Source organism: Ranitomeya imitator, chromosome 5, assembly GCF_032444005.1.
Source record: "Ranitomeya imitator isolate aRanImi1 chromosome 5, aRanImi1.pri, whole genome shotgun sequence".
Taxonomy (NCBI): Eukaryota; Metazoa; Chordata; class Amphibia; order Anura; family Dendrobatidae; genus Ranitomeya; species Ranitomeya imitator.
In genome coordinates, this window is record NC_091286.1 from 105,964,314 (window position 1) to 105,984,059 (window position 19,746).

Below are 19,746 nucleotides of genomic sequence, written 5' to 3' on the forward strand. Positions count from 1 at the left end.
TGAAGCGCAGAGAGTGAGTGCGAGGCTGAGAGAGCTTCTGAGCTTTCTGCTGTAAGGCTGAGATCTTTTTCAGGGGAAGAAGCACCAACCCCTGGGATGAGTCCAGTATCATTCCTAGAAAGGAAATTCGCTGAGCCGGTACTGGGGAAGATTTTTTGAAGTTTATTTTCCAACGCAGGCGAGAAAAGGAATCTATTGTGATGTTCACAGCCTCCTTGCAAGCGCGGAAAGAGGGGTGTTTGATGAGGATATCGTCTAGATACGGTAGTACCACCACTCCTCGGGTGTGGAGTATGGCCACGGCAGCCGCCATGACCTTTGTGAATACCCTGGTGGCAATGGTGAGGCCGAAGGACAGAGCAACGAATTGGAAGTGTGGTAACTGAACTGCGAAGCGAAGAAACCTTTAGTGAGAAGGTAAAAATAGGAATGTGGAGGTACGCGTCCTGGATGTCTATACACGCCAGGAACTCGCCTTTTCCCATGGAGGCAATGACAGAACGAAGCGATTCCATCCGGAAACGTCGCACCCTGACGAACGTGTTCAGCAGTTGTAGGTCCAGTATGGACCGTACTGTTCCGTCCTTCTTTGGAACCATGAAGAGGTTTGAATAAAAACCTTGAAACCGTTCGCTTTGAGGGACCAGAATAATAACTCCGTCTTTTCTCAAAGAGCTTATAGCTTGGAAGAACTCTGATGCCTTTGCCCTGGGAGGACAAGATAAGAAGTTTATCTTGTGTCTGGAGAAAACCAAGTCGCGGACCCACTCGTCGTGAACGACCGAGAGCCACGCGGCACTGAAGGAAAGCAGGAGGCCGCCTACTTTGAGGGTGTCCCCCGGATACCACAGGGAGTCATTGTGTGGAAGATCTGCCCGTTGTGGAGCATCTGGATCCCAACTGCCTAGGCCTGCCTCTCCATCAAGGGGAAGGTTAATAAGAGGCCGGGGAACCTCTGTCTCCATGTTCTGCCTGGCCGAAACAGGGAGATGTGGAAGTAGAGGAATAGTTTGGGAAGGAAGGAAGGAAGGAAGGAAGGAAGGAAGGAAGGAAGGAAGGAAGGAAGGAAGGAAGGAAGGAAGGAAGGAAGGAAGGAAGGAAGGAAGGAAGGAAGGAAGGAAGGAAGGAAGGAAGGAAGGAAGGAAGGAAGGAAGGAAGGAAGGAAGGAAGGAAGGAAGGAAGGAAGGAAGGAAGAAAGAAAAAACTAGAAAAAACTAGAAAAAACTAGAAAATCCTTCTGGGCATGCTCAGCACGACGGACAGCTATTTTACAACGGATCCAGTGCATGATGGAGGAAACGGATGGCAATCCGTCGCTTATACAATTCTATGGGAAAATGCAATTTTTTTGCAGGATCCCGCATTCTCAAAAATTGACGGATTGTGAAGGATCTGAAAAGACGGAAGTGTGAAAGTAGCCTAAGGCCTCTTTCACACTTCCGTCTTTTCAGATCCGTTGCAATACATCGTTTTGTGAAAAAAAACAGATCCTGCAAATGTGCCCGCAGGATCCGTTTTTTCCCATAGACTTGTATTAGCGACGGATCATGACGGATGGCCACGTGTCGCGTCCGTCGTGCGACGGATCTGTCGTGTTTTGGCGGACCGTCGTCTGGAAAAAAACGTTCAATGTAACGTTTTTTGTCTGCGTCGGGAAAACGTGTCGCAACGGATCCTGCGGCATACGTCGTTGACTAGAATGGAAGCCTATGGACGCAGGAACCGTCGTGACACGTCGTATGATGGAATCCAGCGCTGGAATCCGTTTTTTAACATTGAGAATGCTCAGAATCAGGAATTTGTAGCCAATTGGCCAGACAGGCCCCAAATCTATATAAACCTGGCCTATGGCGTCACCCTCAAATGTGCCAGAAAGACTCCTGCCAGCCTGAAGACAGCCAGCCAGTCAATATATTGGTTTCCCTATTTTCCAGTAGCCAATCACATTTGGGAGACTCCCATTTTTAGAAAAAACACCAAAAAACAGGCAAAGATGCTTACCTGTCTAAATAGGCCTCAATACAAATGCACAAGCAGGGTGCAGCGGACCCAAACAAAATAACAAATGCACAGGTGCAATACCTAATGAAACAGCCAGCCTTCAATAAGGGTTTGGCCGTGTGGTACACCAATGCACTAAGATAAAATACTCTGTATGTGGCGTGTTCACACAAGGAATACAAAGCGTCTGGCTACAGCCTATTAATGACGCCATATGGCGGGCTGCCCAGTGCTAAAATGCATCCCGTGCGAACAGAGGCCCATTTTTAGGCATGGAAAACTGATCCGTCAAAACAAAAGGATGAAATGGATGGTAAAAACGGACAAAACGAATCCAGTTTTTCGACGGAACCGTCTAGCGGATGAGCCATCAAACAAAGAAGAACTGCTTCAATTTTTGTACCAGGAGTGGCATAAGGTCACCCAAAAGCAGTGTAAAAGACTGATGGGAAAGCATGCCGAAGTACATTAAAGCGGTGATTAAAAATCATGGTTATTCCACAAAATATTGATTTCTGAACTCTTTTCTGAGTTAAAAACATTAGTATTGTTGTTTCTAAATGATTATGAACTTTTTTTTTTGCATTATTTGACGTCTGCAAGCAATGCATTCTTTTGGTATTTTGACCATTTCTCATTTTCAGAAAATAAATACAAAATTTATTGCTTGGAACTTCGAAGACATGTTGTCAATAGTTTATAGAATAAAAGAACAATTTACATTTTACTCAAAAATATACCTATAGTGAGAAAAATCAGACAAACTGAAAATTTTGCAGTGGACTCAATTTTTGGCAGAGCTATAGAACAACTAGGCACAGACGACAAACATGTCTTCTACTGTGGTGCTCCAGGTGTGCCGAACATCTGTGGAGAAAATCTAATCTGACCGAAGATTTCATCCATTATAAGTTTATGCCTAAAACATACAACACTGCCCTTCACCTCTCCAAACAATCCTATTTCAACACCCTCATCACCTCACCATCCAATAATCCTAAATGTCTCTGACACTTTTCATTTCCTACTCATCCCAAAAGTGCAAGCCCCAAGCATGGATCTCCACGCTGACGATCTGGCCAATTATTTCAAAGAAGAAAAAAAAAGACCAATCCCCCCTCATACCATGCACTGTTCTCCCTCCCCAACTACATCTTGCTAACTTTCTGACTTAGAAACAGTCATGAAAGAAGAAGTGATCAGGCTCCTTGCACCAATGACCCTATTCCTGCACATCTCCTCCAGTTCTTTTCCCCTGCTGTCACCACTCACCTAACAAAAATATTCAACCTCTCTCTCTTCCTGTATCTTTCCCTCCTCATTTAAACATGCCATCATACATCCATTACTTAAAAAACCATCCCTCGACCAAAATTGTGCTGCTAACTATAGACACGTCTCTAACCTTCACTTCATCTCTAAACTCCTGGAACGCTTGGTCCACTCCCGTCTGATCCTTTATCTCTTAGATCACTCTCTTCTTGACCCTCTTCAATCCGGTTTCTTTACACTCTCCCTGCCCTCACTACAGATCTACTAACAGCTAAATCTAATGGTCACTACTCCATGTTAATTCTTGTGGATTTCTCTACAGCATTTGATATTGTGGATCATCAGCTTCTCCTCACTATGCTCCGCTCCATCGGCCTAAAGGACACCGCTCTCTCCTGGTTCTCCTCCTACCTCTCTGACAGCTCCTTCACTGTATCTTTTGCTGGCTCCTCCTCCCCTCATCTTCCCCTTACTGTTGGGGTTCCTCAAGGATCAGTCCTAGGCCCCTTCTTCTTCTCCTTGTATATTGCCCCTATTGGACAAACATTCCGTAGATTTGGTTTCCAGTACCATCTCTATGCTGATGACATCCAATTATACACCTCTACTCATGACATCATGCCTGCATTATTACAAAACACCAGTGATTGTCTTACCGCTGTCTCCAACATCATGTCCTCCCTTTATCTGAAACTGAACTTGTCAAAAACTAAACTTCTTGGGTGTCCTCCCTCTACTAACCTACCTATGCCCAACATTGCCATTTCCGTGTGTGGTTCTACCATAACTACCCAGCAACATGCCCGCTGTCTTGGGGTCATACTTGATTCAGAGCTTTCATTTACCCCCCACTTCCGATTACTGTCTCGCTCTTGTTATCTGCATATCAAAAACATTTCTATAATTCAACCTTTTCTTACTTTCAACTCTGAAATAACTCTTACTGTTGCTCTTATTCATTCTCGTCTGGACTATTGTAACTCTCTACTAATCGGCCTCCCTCTTACAAAACTCTCCCCTCTCCAATCTGTCTTGAATGCTGCAGCCAGGATTATATTCCTCACCAACCGTTACACCGATGCCTCTACCTTGTGCCAGTCATTGCACTGGTTACCCATCCACTCAAGAGTTCAATATAAACTTATCAATCTCACCCACAAAGCGCTTCACGGTTCAGCACCACCCTACATCTCCTCCCTCGTCTCAGTCTACCATCCTCAATCAGAACCTCCCATTCACATCTCCAAAACGTCTTGCTTGCTGCACCATTTCTTTGGAATACACTACCCAGAACAATTCGATAAATCCCCAATACCCACAGTTTTAAGTGTGCCCTAAACACGCGATTCTTCAGATTAGCCTACCACCTCAACATATTTATTTAATTATCCCTGTGCTGCCCATTCAAAATTTTCTTCATAACCAGGACCCTCATATCATGTTCTCACACGCTTTATGAAATTAATAGCCCTCTCTCTTTGTACCTTTGCAAATTCTGGCTGGTAACCGGTTCATGCATCGTTACATGAACACCCGATTTATTAAATTTTGGCTGGTCAGAACAATGAAAGCAGTGACTGACAGTCTTCCCTGTATGATTGTGCATACGGAGATAGCTGTCACTAACTAGTAGCACCGCCCACTGGACTCTTGTACAGACAAAAACAGACCTAACACCAGGGGTTTGAATAAAAATACATATTATAATTAATCTTTTCCATCCAACTATATATCTTTCTACTTGGCTTCTCCATGGCTATACTATGCTGCCTACAGAACAGACTACAACTTGACAGGGTCCCTTTAATCTGTGTCCTATGGCATTGTCCAGTTGTCTAATAGCATTACAAGAGCTCAGCTATGAATTTAGGGGGGGAAGGGGGTCTGGCAACATGGAAACCAGTACATTAAAACAATGCAGCACAAAACCATTAACTATTAGGGACTCTGTTGGCTGATTCATGCTGCTCAACCTGTGAGCCTGGCCGTTACTGCATATCAGAGAAAACGGGGACTGTAGGAAGAGTTGTGACTAGTCCAGTGCGGTGCCCGGAAAAATTATCCCTGCTCCAGGTAACTGACAGGTCTCCACCATGTGTGTACAATTACCTGAAGCGGTGCTAGGGCAGCATACAGGCTTCACAGGTTCCCTTTAAGCCATGTTGACGCATGGCTGTTAAAGCCAAAAGACTGAGGCTATTATACAGCACTAGGAAAATAGAGGTGTTATTGCCAAATCTCAACCAAAAAATCCCAAAAAAGACAACTGCCATTCGTGAAGGATTCTGCAATGGATTAACTGCAGAACTGCAGCAAAATTCCTGAAAGAACCCCACTAATAATAGGGTGCATCGGTCACATCAGGACAGGGGAGTTGGTAAGCCAAACCTTAGACTCAAACATTTCCCTGACTCACGACTCCCCAGCACTACCTCACTACTGAGCATGTACATAAAATGCAGCACTGATTCGTCTCAACTCCGACTCCACAGCACTGGTCACTACTGAGCATGTACATAAGGTGCAGCACAGATTCATCTCAGCTATGACTCCACAGCACTGGTCACTACTGAGCATGTACATAAAGTGCAGCACAGATTCATCTCAGCTATGACTCCACAGCACTGATCACTACTGAGCATGTACATAAAGTGTAGCACAGATTCATCTCAACTACGAGTCACCAGCACTGCCTCACTACTGAGCATGTACATAAAGTGCAGCACAGATTCATCTCAGCTACGACTCCACAGCACTGATCACTACTGAGCATGTACATAAAGTGCAGCACAGATTCATCTCAACTCCGACCCTACAGCACTGCCTCACTACTGAGCATGTACATAAAGTGTAGCACAGATTCATCTCAACTACGACCCCACAGCACTGGTCGCTACTGAGCATGTACATAAAGTGCAGCACAGATTCATCTCAGCTACGACTCCACAGCACTGATCACTACTGAGCATGTACATAAAGTGCAGCACAGATTCATCTCAACTACGACCCCACAGCACTGTTCACTACTGAGCATGTACATAAAGTGCAGCACAGATTCATCTCAACTAAAAGTCGAGATCCTTAGATGAGGAACAGAACAGACATTTATATAACATTTCATAACTTTCATAAAATTATAAAAACATTTACCGTACATCACATACGGCATCGTACTACTGGACCCAGAGTCTGAGTCAGCCCATTTTATACCGACTCCACAAAATATGGACACAGACTCCACAGCGCATGGGACAAGACACCAACACAGGAGGCAAGGCCGTATACAGACAGGCCGAGAATTGGGCAACGCAGCCACCGCAGAGCCAGGGAAGGAGAGTTAGTACATGATTCGTATTGACCAGCTGCACATTCAGAAAAAAAATCAGCCAAAATCCAGGTGAAAGGTCACAGATTTGCTACTTCAGATGCCTGTTTTGTTTCTAATTGCTGATATCTTCACTTTTCATGTGAATTGTATCAATATATTAGCTGCATAAAAAGGATCAATGTAACCTAACACTTCCAGATCACTTTGTTTCTCTGCCGAGATAAATCTACTTCTCCAAATCCCTCTTCACACTCATCTGTTCCAGTTTTCCTCCGTCTCATTAATAACTCAATCTATACCAAACCACATTAAGAGTTCTTGGCAAAACTCACTTGCAGCAATAAAGCCATAAATCAGGATTTTTTCAGTTGGTATTGATGGCTTCTTACTAAAGCCTGTGGCAGATTCATACTCCGTTGGCAGTAAAGCCGTTCTTTCTTTTTCTGATTGCAGAACGCTTTGTTTAGGGCAGACTAAGCCTTTCAATAAAAGAACAGTAAAAGTGCTAAACACAGAACAAATAAATGATGATGAATATGGCGCCCTCTGCACCTCGGGCAGCGAATACATTAGCATTATGTCCAGAAAAATTTCCCTGCTGCATAGAGATGTGTAGTTAGACAAGGATAGCCACACTGCAGAGTCACATTTACCTGCCGAGTGTCCAGAAGATGACAATAGCACTTGGTGACCGCTGGGAGGAGGACTCGGGCCGCTAGCTTTGTGGCTAAGGTGGTCTTCAGTGCTGTGATCCTGACAGAAAGCTGAGACATGGGTCCGACCTTGACAGCAATCTTATCCAGACGTGTTACCTAGATGGCAGGAGCACCACAAGAACAGTTAGTTTTAGAGACCAGACATTGTCCAGGGTTTATCACCCTCTGTGGGACACTTACAAGCAGAAGTGCCAAAAGCATGCCAAGTATCACCTGGAAAAAGTAGCCGCCCGATAGAAGAATGGCTGACCCTTTACAGGATACAGGCTAAAACACATCTACAGACCCCTTTCATGGTGTTTGCCCCTCATCAGCTTAGAAAAGTCTCTGACTGGCTGAGTGCAACACCCTTGGGACAACATGGAGGAAGCACTGACTTTCTGGAAAGAGACCAGCCAATTCCTAAAAGGCAATGCTCCATGGGAGAAAAGTATGCAAATTAGCTCTCTCCTAGAATAAAACAACCTAGAGAGATAATATCCTCTAAGTCCATGTTCATCCCTTTAATGAGCCTTGCAACGTGACTAGTGATAAATGCTTAGCCGAGCCAGAGGAGGGCCTGTACTACTTATATATTAGTAAGTGCCACAAAATCCTCTGCCCATTTGGTAAAATAAAGTGGCCAACCCCTTAAAAGTGACTGTCAGCACAGAATGACTGTTCAAACCAAGTACAGGCGCTCAGTGCATTAAGGCAAGGCCAAACATTTACATACACCGTCCCACCTGCTTGGCTTCGCTACTCCTTTTGTTACATTTACATCCTTGGCTTCATAGAACTAGTGAAGTTTGGAAATAGATGGGACAGTCCCTTTAAAGGGGTCTTGTCACCAGGTCAAAAGTGGTCAGATTTTGCTCTTAATGTTTCCTGCTGCTCCCATGAGGATATATTTTTTATTTGTAAATCCTCCATATGGCTCCAGAGATCTGGGACTTTTAATTGGCTGCAAATTTTGATGTTCTCTGCAATGGGGCATGGCTAACAGGGTAAATAAGCAGAGCAGCCTAAAGACACCCCCCCAGGGAATCCCGTGAACCACGCCCCTTTGCTAAATACCATAATTAGCTTAGCACTACATAAAAAAATTCTGAAATTATGGCAGATGTAGAAAACAAGGAATTGGAATAATTAGGGAAGCAAAGATAATAAAATAAAACCAAAGCTGCCCAATTTTGTGTTATGTTGTGCTCTCTCCTTAGTGAAGAGATGGACCAGGAAGTGTTCCCATATGCACGGCGCTCGGGGACATCGTCCGATCATGGCACTTCACCAGTGATAAGTACATTACAGTGGTCCCTGCCTGTCTGCAGCTTCTCTGTCCATCACTATCACACCGATCAGAGCACAGAGCAGATTGGTAGTGAGACTGCAGACGGACAGGGAATAGTCTCCTAATAAAGCAACACAATGTCCCCGGGAGCCAGGGCGTCCGTCCCTCTGCCTACACATGCGCATTAGAAGCATGCGTGGTACAGAGGGATCAGTAAGAAACTGTGCCATCCACAAAATGGCAGCACACTTCCATTGAAAATAAAATAAAAAAAACAAAACAAAAAGGTTTTCAGATAGTTATTGGCTGCTTTGAAAAACAATATCGATCCAAAATAAGTGACACACAGAATTCTCTTTTTTTTTTTAACTAGATTTTTGGTGATGGATGCTCTTTAAAGTAAGCCAAGGACGAGTTTAATTTTGCTAATTGACTTGTGATCGAATGACAAATGCACTTACTTGAAGCAGGGCGTCTTGGAGGTAGGGACTAAGAAAGTGCGGGAGAGTCTCCACAACTTTCTGGGTGGCAGTCACTGTGCTCAGAAGATGTATCTCACTAGTAAGCAACTCCTTCCGATGTTTCAGGGTAGTGAGGAGAGCTGGCATCAGTCTGGAGACAATAAAATACCAAAAACTGCATCAGCAAATTTCAGCAAATTGATGCAGATAAACATTTCAAACTAAAATTGTATTGAAAGAAGCCTCAATCCAATAACTAAATCACCCACACCTATCAATAATATGGAAACTCAAGGGGGGGGAAAAAAAAAAAAAAAAACACAGGGACCAGCATTCACTTCATCCAAGTGAAAAAAATGAATCTAAATTACAGCATGCATTATTTCTCCTTCGCCTCATTGGGGGACACAGACCGAATGAATGGCTCGGAGAAAACAGGATTTTTGGTTGCTTACCGTAAAATCTGTTTCTCGGAGCCTTCATTGTGGGACACAGGAAACCATGGGTGTATGCTGCTGCCAACTAGGAGGCTGACACTATGCAAATAAAAAAGTTAGCTCCTCCTCTGCAGTGTACACCCCACCGACAGGAAGTAGGATATTCAGTTAGTGAGAAAGCAGTAGGAGAAGTAACGTGTAAAGAGAAAGAATAATATAATAATAAACTTTATTCATATAGCGCTGACAAATTCCGCAGCGCTCTACAGATTAACAGTTTCAAACACTCAAAGAGTGTTCAAATAACTCAAACGTTAACAGTATAACACAATAAACAGAGCTGTTCAACTTGGGAGGGTGCTGTGTCCCCCAATGAAGGCTCCGAGAAACAGATTTTACGGTAAGCAACCAAAAATCCTGTTTTCTCTATCGCCTCATTGGGGGACACAGGAAACCATGGGACGTCCCAAAGCAGTCCCTGGGGCGGGAAAAAGCATTCAACTCCAATCTGGGTCAGAGGAACTGACCACCATCACCTGCAAGGTCTTCCTACCTAAGCCGGCATACGCCTAAGCTAGGCATGGAAGTCTCGCGAACATGTGGAGGACCGATCATCGGTCTGTAGAGGTGCAAGGCAGAGGCCCTATATGTGCACCGCCGGGAGGCGCCCACTGCCCAGGTAGAGTACGCCTTAAACCTGGAAGGAGGAGCTGTGCTCCGGCCCGGATATCTAAACTTTGCTGACTGGATTTTGCGGGCATACGTTGATTTGAAGGCCGGAGGGCCTCTCTACGCCGAGCCCATATACTGAAAAGGGGGAGGGGCGGCCTTAGCTGGATAGATACACCTCGCCCTGACCCGGTAGCATGATGAGCGAATGCTATGAAGGATGAGTCCAAGCAGGACGAAAGGAAGGGAATCAAGAATGATAGACAGAGCTATGGAGAACCTCGGCAAGGTAAAGGCAGAGCACTGAACCGGTGATCCACAGAATGTACAAAACTGCTGACAGACTCTGGAAGTGGTTGAGAGCCTGAAAAGAAGGTATAAAACGAAAAAGGACTTGCCCCTCGCAAAAATGCAGGATTGTCCAATGACTTGAAGAAAAGGAGGACCAGGATAAAGGCTTTCATAAAATAAAGGAAAGCACATGCGGTCCCAGGAGAACAACGAGGTTTAGTTTGAGGAAGAAGGGAACTCGTCCCTCCGATGACCTTCTTAATAATTGGTTCAAGTTGGAGCCAAACTGACGGAAAACCTCGGAAGACAAGCGGTGAGGGACCTCCCAGAGGGTAAGTCCTGTCACGCCATAAGCAAAATGGACCTTCGGATTGGCACGACATTGCTGGATGTCCAAGCAGCACCTGCAGCGGCATCCGCGGGGGTGGATTCCATGTACTTCCCTGCATGAGTAAATTAGTCCGCAAGGACAGCGATTTCCTCTGATTGGACTCCTTGAAGAGTGCCCTGATGGAGCAGCTTAGCCCATGCATCTGTAAACTTTGCTGTCCAGGTGGAAACAAAGGCAGGGCACAATGTAATAATAATAATAATCTTTATTTTTATATAGCGCTAACATATTCCGCAGCGCTTTACAGTTTTGCACACATGGCGGACACTTCAATGGTTGACTTTAGTATCGTTGGTATCCTAGAGGGATCCTCTCTCTGGGAGAGGAGGACTATCGGTGGAAAATATGGAAACCGGAGGGTCCAGAGACAGAGAAGAGGTCCAGTTCGCAGTAAGGTCAGGAGAGAGGAAATATAGGAAACCGAAACGTTTCCCTCTTTGGAACGGCTGGGTTAAGGATTCCAAAATAAAACCCAGAAAAGACCATTAATTTGAAATGACAAGAAGGGACTTGAGAGTAGGGTACTGGAGACCTGCTAGAGAGCAAACGCTGCGAACGTACTGAAGGGGGCCTCGGGTGAAATCCTGGATCTCAACCCAGCAATGTAGACTCTGCTACATCAACAGAACGGCTCAGAAAGGGAGAACCGTTTGAAGAGACCATCTCTTGCCCGTCTAAGTAGAAAGAACGGAGACTACCAGACGACTCCGCGGACTCCGATCCATCAGGAAGCTAAACTTAAGCGTACAGGGATTAAGATGGAAAATGTCGACAAGATGGGCGATGATAGGCACAATCGGATATGGACAGTCAAGGATTCCATGGAAAACCTGGAGTATTTCAATTTCCATGGAAAGTTGGCCCTAGGAAGGGGTACACAGGCCCCAGAAAAGACTTGTCTGCCAAGGGGAAGATCCTTACCTATGACGACTTGAGTGACCCTACCCGTCCCAGACCCTCTGGAACGGGGAGAGGATTGTAGTGTGTGGATCTACTTACCTAAGTATAAGACACCACACAAACGAGGAAAACAGTGAAAAAGATACGAATCCTGCTGAAGGAAGGAACGTATTATCACCAAAACCCCATCATTGGATCCAGGCGTGGAGCAGCCTTCTACACTGGACGATGCTTGCACAGAGTAGGATCCAATTCCTATCCGAGGTGGAAGAACCTGTTCCTGCCACGGTCGGAAATAAAAGTCCGGAGATGATCGAGGTTTAATCCAGTGTCTGTAAGAAAGAAGAGGTAAGTACTGACACATAAATAGGAAGCTCTATATTGAGGTTGTTCAAGGACCTCTAGAATAGTGCAGTGAACATCATAAGTCAAGGTATTAGATGGGCTCTGACTCCGAAAGAGACAGCCAGAACATATAACAATGTAATAATATATGATAGGAGTAATGCACTGGATAGTGCAGAAAGACCTAGAGTTAGTGGTAGGCCCGAATAACCAGACGGATACGAAAAAGCCCTCAGAGTGCAACACGCAACTAAGGCCCAGTGCGTGAAGAAAAACTGCTACCAGTCGGTACCTGACGCCAGCGTGTCCGACCTACCTATGTGGACTGGCCACTTATGCTGCAACTGAGGTCCCCCATGGCACTGGGATCCACCCTGTGGTACGTGGTAGATCTTCTGTATAGCTGTTATTGACCATGAAACACACGGTAAAAATTGCTCCTGACTCACCTGAAAGCGGATTGCAACCGCTGCGGCAGCCAGCCAGAAGTGATGAATACCGAGCACATCTCTCTGGGTGGAGACTAGAGGAGAGCCTAGGCAGATGCTGCAAAGGACCCTTAAGAGCGTGATAGAGGGAGTTTCTGACTCACCTGACTCTGGGGCAAAAGATCAGGACCCATGTAGCTATCCATCTCGGGCACATTTAAACCACTGGAAAGACGGCAGGTATTGAGTAAATGTGCCTGGAAGATGACCTCGAAAGCTTGGATAGCGGACAGAGTACTGCTGCAATCATACGGTAGGAATAGGAGAGTGCATCTGACTTACCTGAATACAGTACAGAACGCCAGTACCACTGCAGTGGTCAATCCAAGATACGTTTGATCCGCTGAAGATACAACAGTGTCAAATACCGTACTGTACCTGGAAGGTGGTGCGTGTGAAAACCTGGATGGCGGATAGAGTACTGCAGCGATCGGCTCTCGGTATCCTGTGACTAATCAGCATGGAGAGAACCCTGGAGAAGGGTATAGGAGAGAGTTGATTCTGTGTTGCGGTCTAGGTCATGATACCTGACGGCATTAGGCAGAATAACAGCTTCCGTGTAGTAAGCCGCAGCACGGAGTGTGTCTTGAAGTATGTCCTTCTATGCTCGTTCTCCTGAAGGTAGGACAGTAGGCTTGTCAACAGGGGGACTAAACTCTACTCTCTGTTGTGCACCTGAGTTCAAACCTTTGCGCCTGCGATATGTGGTCAGATTCTTTATCCACTGAGCCACAGCAGACATTGCTAGGATATACGGACTCTTAACCAGCTGGAAGTTAGGTCCGAACCCTGCAATGTGAGGTGGGTAGGAGCAGCTCCTCTCTCTGCTTAGAGCAGTGTAATGGTTGCATCCGGAGGAGGCTGCAGGGAGATGGAGGGCGAGTGCCTGAGAGCAGGAGATATGGAAACGTTTGATATGCCAGGGCTCTAGCAACCCTGTGTGTAGAGAAATAGCCAAGGCTCGCACTGCTGAAAATCAAGGCACAGGTCTGCAATAGCAGAAATCACAACAGCAGTGTGACAAAACGGAAAACTCCAAGGAAAGATGTGCAACTGAAACCTGCGAAGAGAACGCCCTATGGCAGGTGTTATAATGGTTCGTCTCCCTGTGGAAGGTGAGGGGCGGACAGTGGCACAGATGACGGCAGCATAGGGCATACTGCCATACCCCTGCTGGAAACTGCACGGCTCTAGAGCACTTATACCTGAGATGGCACGGCTCTAGAGTACTACTATGCCAGTGACTGTATGGCTCTAAAGTGCTACTACGCCAGTGATTGCGCGGCTCTAGAGTGCTACTACGCCAGTGATTGCACGGCTCTAGAGTGCTACTACGCCAGTGATTGCGCGGCTCTAGAGTGCTACTACGCCAGTGATTGCGCGGCTCTAGAGTGCTACTACGCCAGTGATTGCGCGGCTCTAGAGTGCTACTACGCCAGTGATTGCGCGGCTCTAGAGTGCTACTACGCCAGTGATTGCGCGGCTCTAGAGTGCTACTACGCCAATGATTAGTGACCGGCTTGCATCAGAAAAAGGGCAAGAACGCTCCCCTATCAGATTAGACTGAGCATACCTATAAAGAATGCCAGAAGGCTAGGGGAACAGGAGGGATGCAGAGAGGAGTGCCAAACTGCTGAGCAGTGCTACTCACAGCAAGTGTAGAGTCCTGTGGTCTGCTCCCAGGCTGTAGCTGCCACAGGCATCAGGTACTAGAGCAGGTCCTGCCGAAGAATCAGCTCCGAATCCCATGCCGAAGATGGCGACCTCCAGGAGATACAGGGACACACAGTGTGAGGTAGCAAAGAGCGCGCTCTCCAAGGCCGGAAGAGGGGCGGAGCCAACATGCTGGAAAAGACCCTCGCCTGACTAAGAGGAGACTCAGCCCAGCGTTCCTGTATTGCGTGCGGGCTGAGCCGGCTGCAAACCCCCCCCCCCCCCCCCGGCCCCTGAGAGACTAAGAAGGAGCCAAGCGCAGCAGGAGAGCCGCTCTCCATGTTGGGAGGAGTGGGCGGGGCTAAACGAGTGGTCCGGGAGGACAAAGATGGCGCCGGTGGGCGGAGCTCGCCGAGCAAGACGGGCGGGAGAAAAGCCCGCCCGAAGGAAGGAAGAAGGTGGCGGAGTCGCGACGCCGGACTAGGCCCAAAAAGAAGCCGGGGCCTAAATTAGAAACCGGTGGCCGCAGATCATATAAAGTGCAGCGCGGATGCCAGCAAAGACTACCGCGCTGGTGTATCAGTTAACCCCCGCCTGGGAAGCGATGCCCCTAGGAAAATGCTTCTCTGGTCAGAGACTGAGCCGGACCAGCAAGGTGACTAAGCACCTGGAGCGCAGGCTGGATAGAAGAAGCTGGGGCCTAACAGTCTGCGTAGTCTACCCCCCCACCCCCCCCGCACAGAGAACCTCAGCACAAGCAGTGGCCCTGTGACCTCAAACATGGAAAGGGGGGCTAAAATACTCACCTCCTTCATCCCACGTCGGCTGATCAGAAGAACCCTGGAAAGAGAGGTACCTGATAAACCAGGGAATGAGTCGGACGTCCAGATGAAGACCGTTGGTGGACGTACTCATCTCCTCCAGCCGACAGGCTCTGGTGGGCGAGCGGGTGGGAGACGGAGCTAGGACCGGTTAGGATCTCCTAAACACGCTTCTGTGTTAGGGCTGGGGTCCTGCTGGCAGACATATGAGGATACGGGGTGGCAGTACACACCGTACTCATAGTCCGTATAGTGGGACTACAGGTGTGACTGTTCACCCTGTATCCCTTCCGGAAAACCTGAAAGGGAACGACGCACATTGAGGTAGATAAGGGTCTAATGAAAGACCCGTGTCCACCTCCTGCTGACACTAAGCTAAACTGAATATCCTACTTCCTGTCGGTGGGGTGTACACTGAAGAGGAGGAGCTAACTTTTTTATTTGCATAGTGTCAGCCTCCTAGTTGGCAGCAGCATACACCCATGGTTTCCTGTGTCCCCCAATGAGGCGATAGAGAAAAGGATTTTACGGTGAGTACACAAAATCCCTATTTTGAATAAGAATTGCCTATACAGGTCAAGAAATGTGAAAAAAAAACAACAGCCATACTGATCAACTGTATTGCATCCAATTTTTACAGATACATAGCCATTGTTAACCTAGGACACTGTATATGGTCTCGGAAATTGTAATCATTGCTGATGTATAACAATTAGTGATGAGTGAACATGCTCAGATAAGGTGTTATTCATGCTCGGGTGCTAAAAGAGTATCTTTGGCGAGCTTGAATAATATATTGGGGTCCCCGCGGCTGGTATTCCATGCATGTGTTGCAGTCAGCCTCGATACATGCAGCCATGGGGACTCAAATACATTCTTCGAGCATGCCGAAAATACTCTGTTAGCACACGAGCATGGATAACACCTTATCTGAGCACGCATGCTCACTACTAATAATGCATGCCATATGAAACAGATGAAAAATTGTCAGTTTTGGGGATCACAATCGAATAACCTTTTGCTATACACTCGTATGAACTTAGCCTTAAAATGGCCATCCTGTAAACTTAAGCCATGTTCTCATAGCAGATTTGGAGGCAATGAAATTCGAAACAGTAATCCGCACATTTTAACAGTTTGGGGGATTTTTTTATGCCAATTTCACTGAGGATTAAAATTGGATTTTAGCCTTTCCCAAATTTACTGACGTCAGTGCAGAATCAGAATTCATCAGGTCACTTCATTATTTTCCACCACGAGGAGTTCAAATTTGAACACCAACATGTATTTTCCATAGATTTAAAGGGAGTCAAATTTCAAGTGGATTTCTGTGCAAAACATGTGCTGAAATCCATGTGAAAATTCCCTTCTGTGAACAAACTCTAGTGTCCCATGGGTGGATGGAAATATTAAAGACTGACTGTCGCTTCCAAACAGACACCAGATGTGGACAGGTGGATACTACGAGTAGCTACTTCCATACATAACTAACAAACAAAAGTTGCACCCTGTAGCGCTATAGCATGTAACCATGAAATATATCAAATATGAATTGCCCAGCAGCCAACAAGGATCCTCTTTGCCTTGTCGTTGGCTGCTGGGTATAAATGACTTGGCCAATTTATGGGAAAAGTATCTTCGCTTTTTTCACCCATTTTCTAGAGCAGTAATACAAATCATAGTTGATATACAATTTCATGTTTGCATGCTATGGGTGGATGGGACCTTCTCCTGGAATGGACGACATATCTAATAACTGCATACCTGGGCAACTGTGGGATAGCAAGGGCCTTGATGGTGCTGACAATTTCAGCAATGCACAGTAGAGCGCTGCCTAAAACGTTCTTTTCCTCCACCTGCTCCACAGACAGAAGATCAACGGCTGCATGGAGAACAGGCACGAACACTTGCTGTCTGTCAGAACCAAAAAGTCTGCAGAGAAGTGTTAAGCTGTAGAGAGCCGTCTGTCTGTTAATGGCTTGCTCCTCTCCTTCTACATTTCCTTTCCTTTGTGTGACAGAATGAAGGTCCTTCACCAGTCCTAAAAGTAACTCAATCTGGAAAAACAGAAATAAAAAAAGGTTTTATGTTGAACCAAGCAAGCACTAAAATGTATTACAGGGAACGAGATAGGGGACTTATATTGTCCGAACCACAGGTGGTATGAATCCGGGGACAGGCTCACTTATCGCTTATGTACGTTTTATCTGAAAAGTCGCGACATTTCTGAAAACAAATGGCTTAAAAAAAAGGAGCAAGGAAAAGGGGACACTATTCATCTGGGAGGGTCCCCACCGAATTCTTCCAGCCCAAGTCAAATTAGTTGACAGGCCTTTGAAAAAGCGTGGTGAAACTTATCACTAACAATTCATATAAAACATGTTTAACATAAAAGGCCCGATTCATCATTTGCACTATTTAAAATCAATTTTCCTTTCTGTTTTTTTTCACATGACATTCATCCATGTTTTTCCAGAGTCAAATTCTTCAAAAAGATACGCCCGCTTCAAGAGATTTCGCACATCAAAAAAATGCTTTTTTGTCTGGTTTTTAACTGGTTTTGTGACGTTTTAGTGCAAAAAGTGCCACGTTTCACTAAAATGACATGTTATCACTTTTTAAAAAGTAGCAATTATTCAATCAGACAAAAAGATCTGGAAATCCCAAACCCCGTCCACAATGGCGAACATAAGGGGGAGGGGAAGGGACAGTCGAACATATAAATTAGCTTTTAAAAAAAGGTGCACATTAAAAGAATAAGGCGCAAATGAAAAATACCAAAAAAAAACTTGACAAAAAAATGCCCAAATGCAATAATGAATTGGGTTCAAAGACTTGATCAAAACAGACGGCCATTTTCTGATTACACATTTCCTTTCAGATAATACCTGTTGCTCATCCCATGCTGTTCGATGCTGTAACTTGTTATTGAGGAGATCCATTGCTTTACGTCGCACGGATGGCAGATGATTAGACATAAGGCCTCGAATCACAGGAATAAAGGTCTCAGTAGGCAATAAAGCATTAACCTTTAATACAACAAAAGGGAAAGGACAAAATAAAAAAGACCTGAAACGGCCATCAACTTCACTGAAACATGGTCGCATTTTACAGATTACTGCGCATTTTCTATATACAATGCCTACAAGTAGTATTCAACCCCCTGCAGATTTAGCAGGTTTAATAAGATGCAAATAAGTTAGAGCCTTCAAACTTCAAACAAGAGCAGGATTTATTAACAGATGCATAAATCTTACAAACCAAAAAGTTTTGTTGCTCAGTTAAATTTTTATAAATTTTAAACATAAAAGTGTGGGTCAATTATTATTCAACGCCTAGGTTTAATATTTTGTGGAATAACCTTTGTTTGCAATTACAGCTAATAATCGTCTTTTATAAGAGCTGATCAGGCCGGCACAGGTCTCTGGAGTTATCTTGGCCCACTCCTCCATGCAGATCTTCTCCAAGTTATCTAGGTTCTTTGGGTGTCTCATGTGGACTTTAATCTTGAGCTCCTTCCACAAGTTTTCAATTGGGTTAAGGTCAGGAGACTGACTAGGCCACTGCAACACCTTGATTTTTTGCCTCTTGAACCAGGCCTTGGTTTCTTGGCTGCGTGCTTTGGGTCGTTGTCTTGCTGGAAGATGAAATGACGACCCATCGTCAGATCCTTGATGGAGGAGCGGAGGTTCTTGGCCAAAATCTCCAGGTAGGCCGTGCTATCCATCTTCCCATGGATGCGGACCAGATGGCCAGGCCCCTTGGCTGAGAAACAGCCCCACAGCATGATGCTGCCACCACCATGCTTGACTGTAGGGATGGTATTCTTGGGGTCGTATGCAGTGCCATCCAGTCTCCAAACGTCACGTGTGTGGTTGGCACCAAAGATCTCGATCTTGGTCTCATCAGACCAGAGAACCTTGAACCAGTCAGTCTCAGAGTCCTCCAAGTGATCATGAGCAAACTGTAGACGAGCCTTGACGTCACGCTTTGAAAGTAAAGGTACCTTACGGGCTCGTCTGGAACGGAGACCATTGCGGTGGAGTACGTTACTTATGGTATTGACTGAAACCAATGTCCCCACTGCCATGAGATCTTCCCGGAGCTCCTTCCTTGTTGTCCTTGGGTTAGCCTTGACTCTTCGGACAAGCCTGGCCTCGGCACGGGAGGAAACTTTCAAAGGCTGTCCAGGCCGTGGAAGGCTAACAGTAGTTCCATAAGCCTTCCACTTCCGGATGATGCTCCCAACAGTGGAGACAGGTAGGCCCAACTCCTTGGAAAGGGTTTTGTACCCCTTGCCAGCCTTGTGACCCTCCACGATCTTGTCTCTGATGGCCTTGGAATGCTCCTTTGTCTTTCCCATGTTGACCATGTATGAGTGCTGTTCACAAGTTTGGGGAGGGTCTTAAATAGTCAGAAAAGGCTGGAAAAAGAGATAATTAATCCAAACATGTGAAGCTCATTGTTCTTTGTGCCTGAACTACTTCTTAATACTTTAGGGGAACCAAACAGAATTCTGGTGGGTTTGGGGGGTTGAATAATAAATGACCCTCTGAAAAGACTTTTCACAATTTAAAAAAAAAATAAACAAAGAAATAACATTCTTTTTTGCTGCAGTGCATTTCACACTTCCAGGCTGATATACAGTCCAAATGTCACAATGCCAAGTTAATTCCAAATGTGTAAACCTGCAGGGGGTTGAA

The 19,746-nt window shown here is 45.7% G+C and overlaps 1 protein-coding gene across 1 annotated transcript in view; it reads right to left on the reverse strand.

Annotated features, from left to right (window-relative positions):
- The window catches only part of HEATR1 (HEAT repeat containing 1), a 115,145-nt gene that overhangs the window by 23,731 nt on the left and 71,668 nt on the right, over nucleotides 1-19,746 (reverse strand). Inside the window, exons 35-38 of the mRNA XM_069769005.1 lie at nucleotides 17,932-18,072; nucleotides 16,808-17,100; nucleotides 9,049-9,199; nucleotides 7,255-7,413 (exon numbers count right to left, since the gene is read on the reverse strand). Coding sequence (XP_069625106.1) covers nucleotides 7,255-7,413; nucleotides 9,049-9,199; nucleotides 16,808-17,100; nucleotides 17,932-18,072 — 744 coding nt within the window. The remainder of the gene's footprint in view (nucleotides 1-7,254; nucleotides 7,414-9,048; nucleotides 9,200-16,807; nucleotides 17,101-17,931; nucleotides 18,073-19,746) is intronic.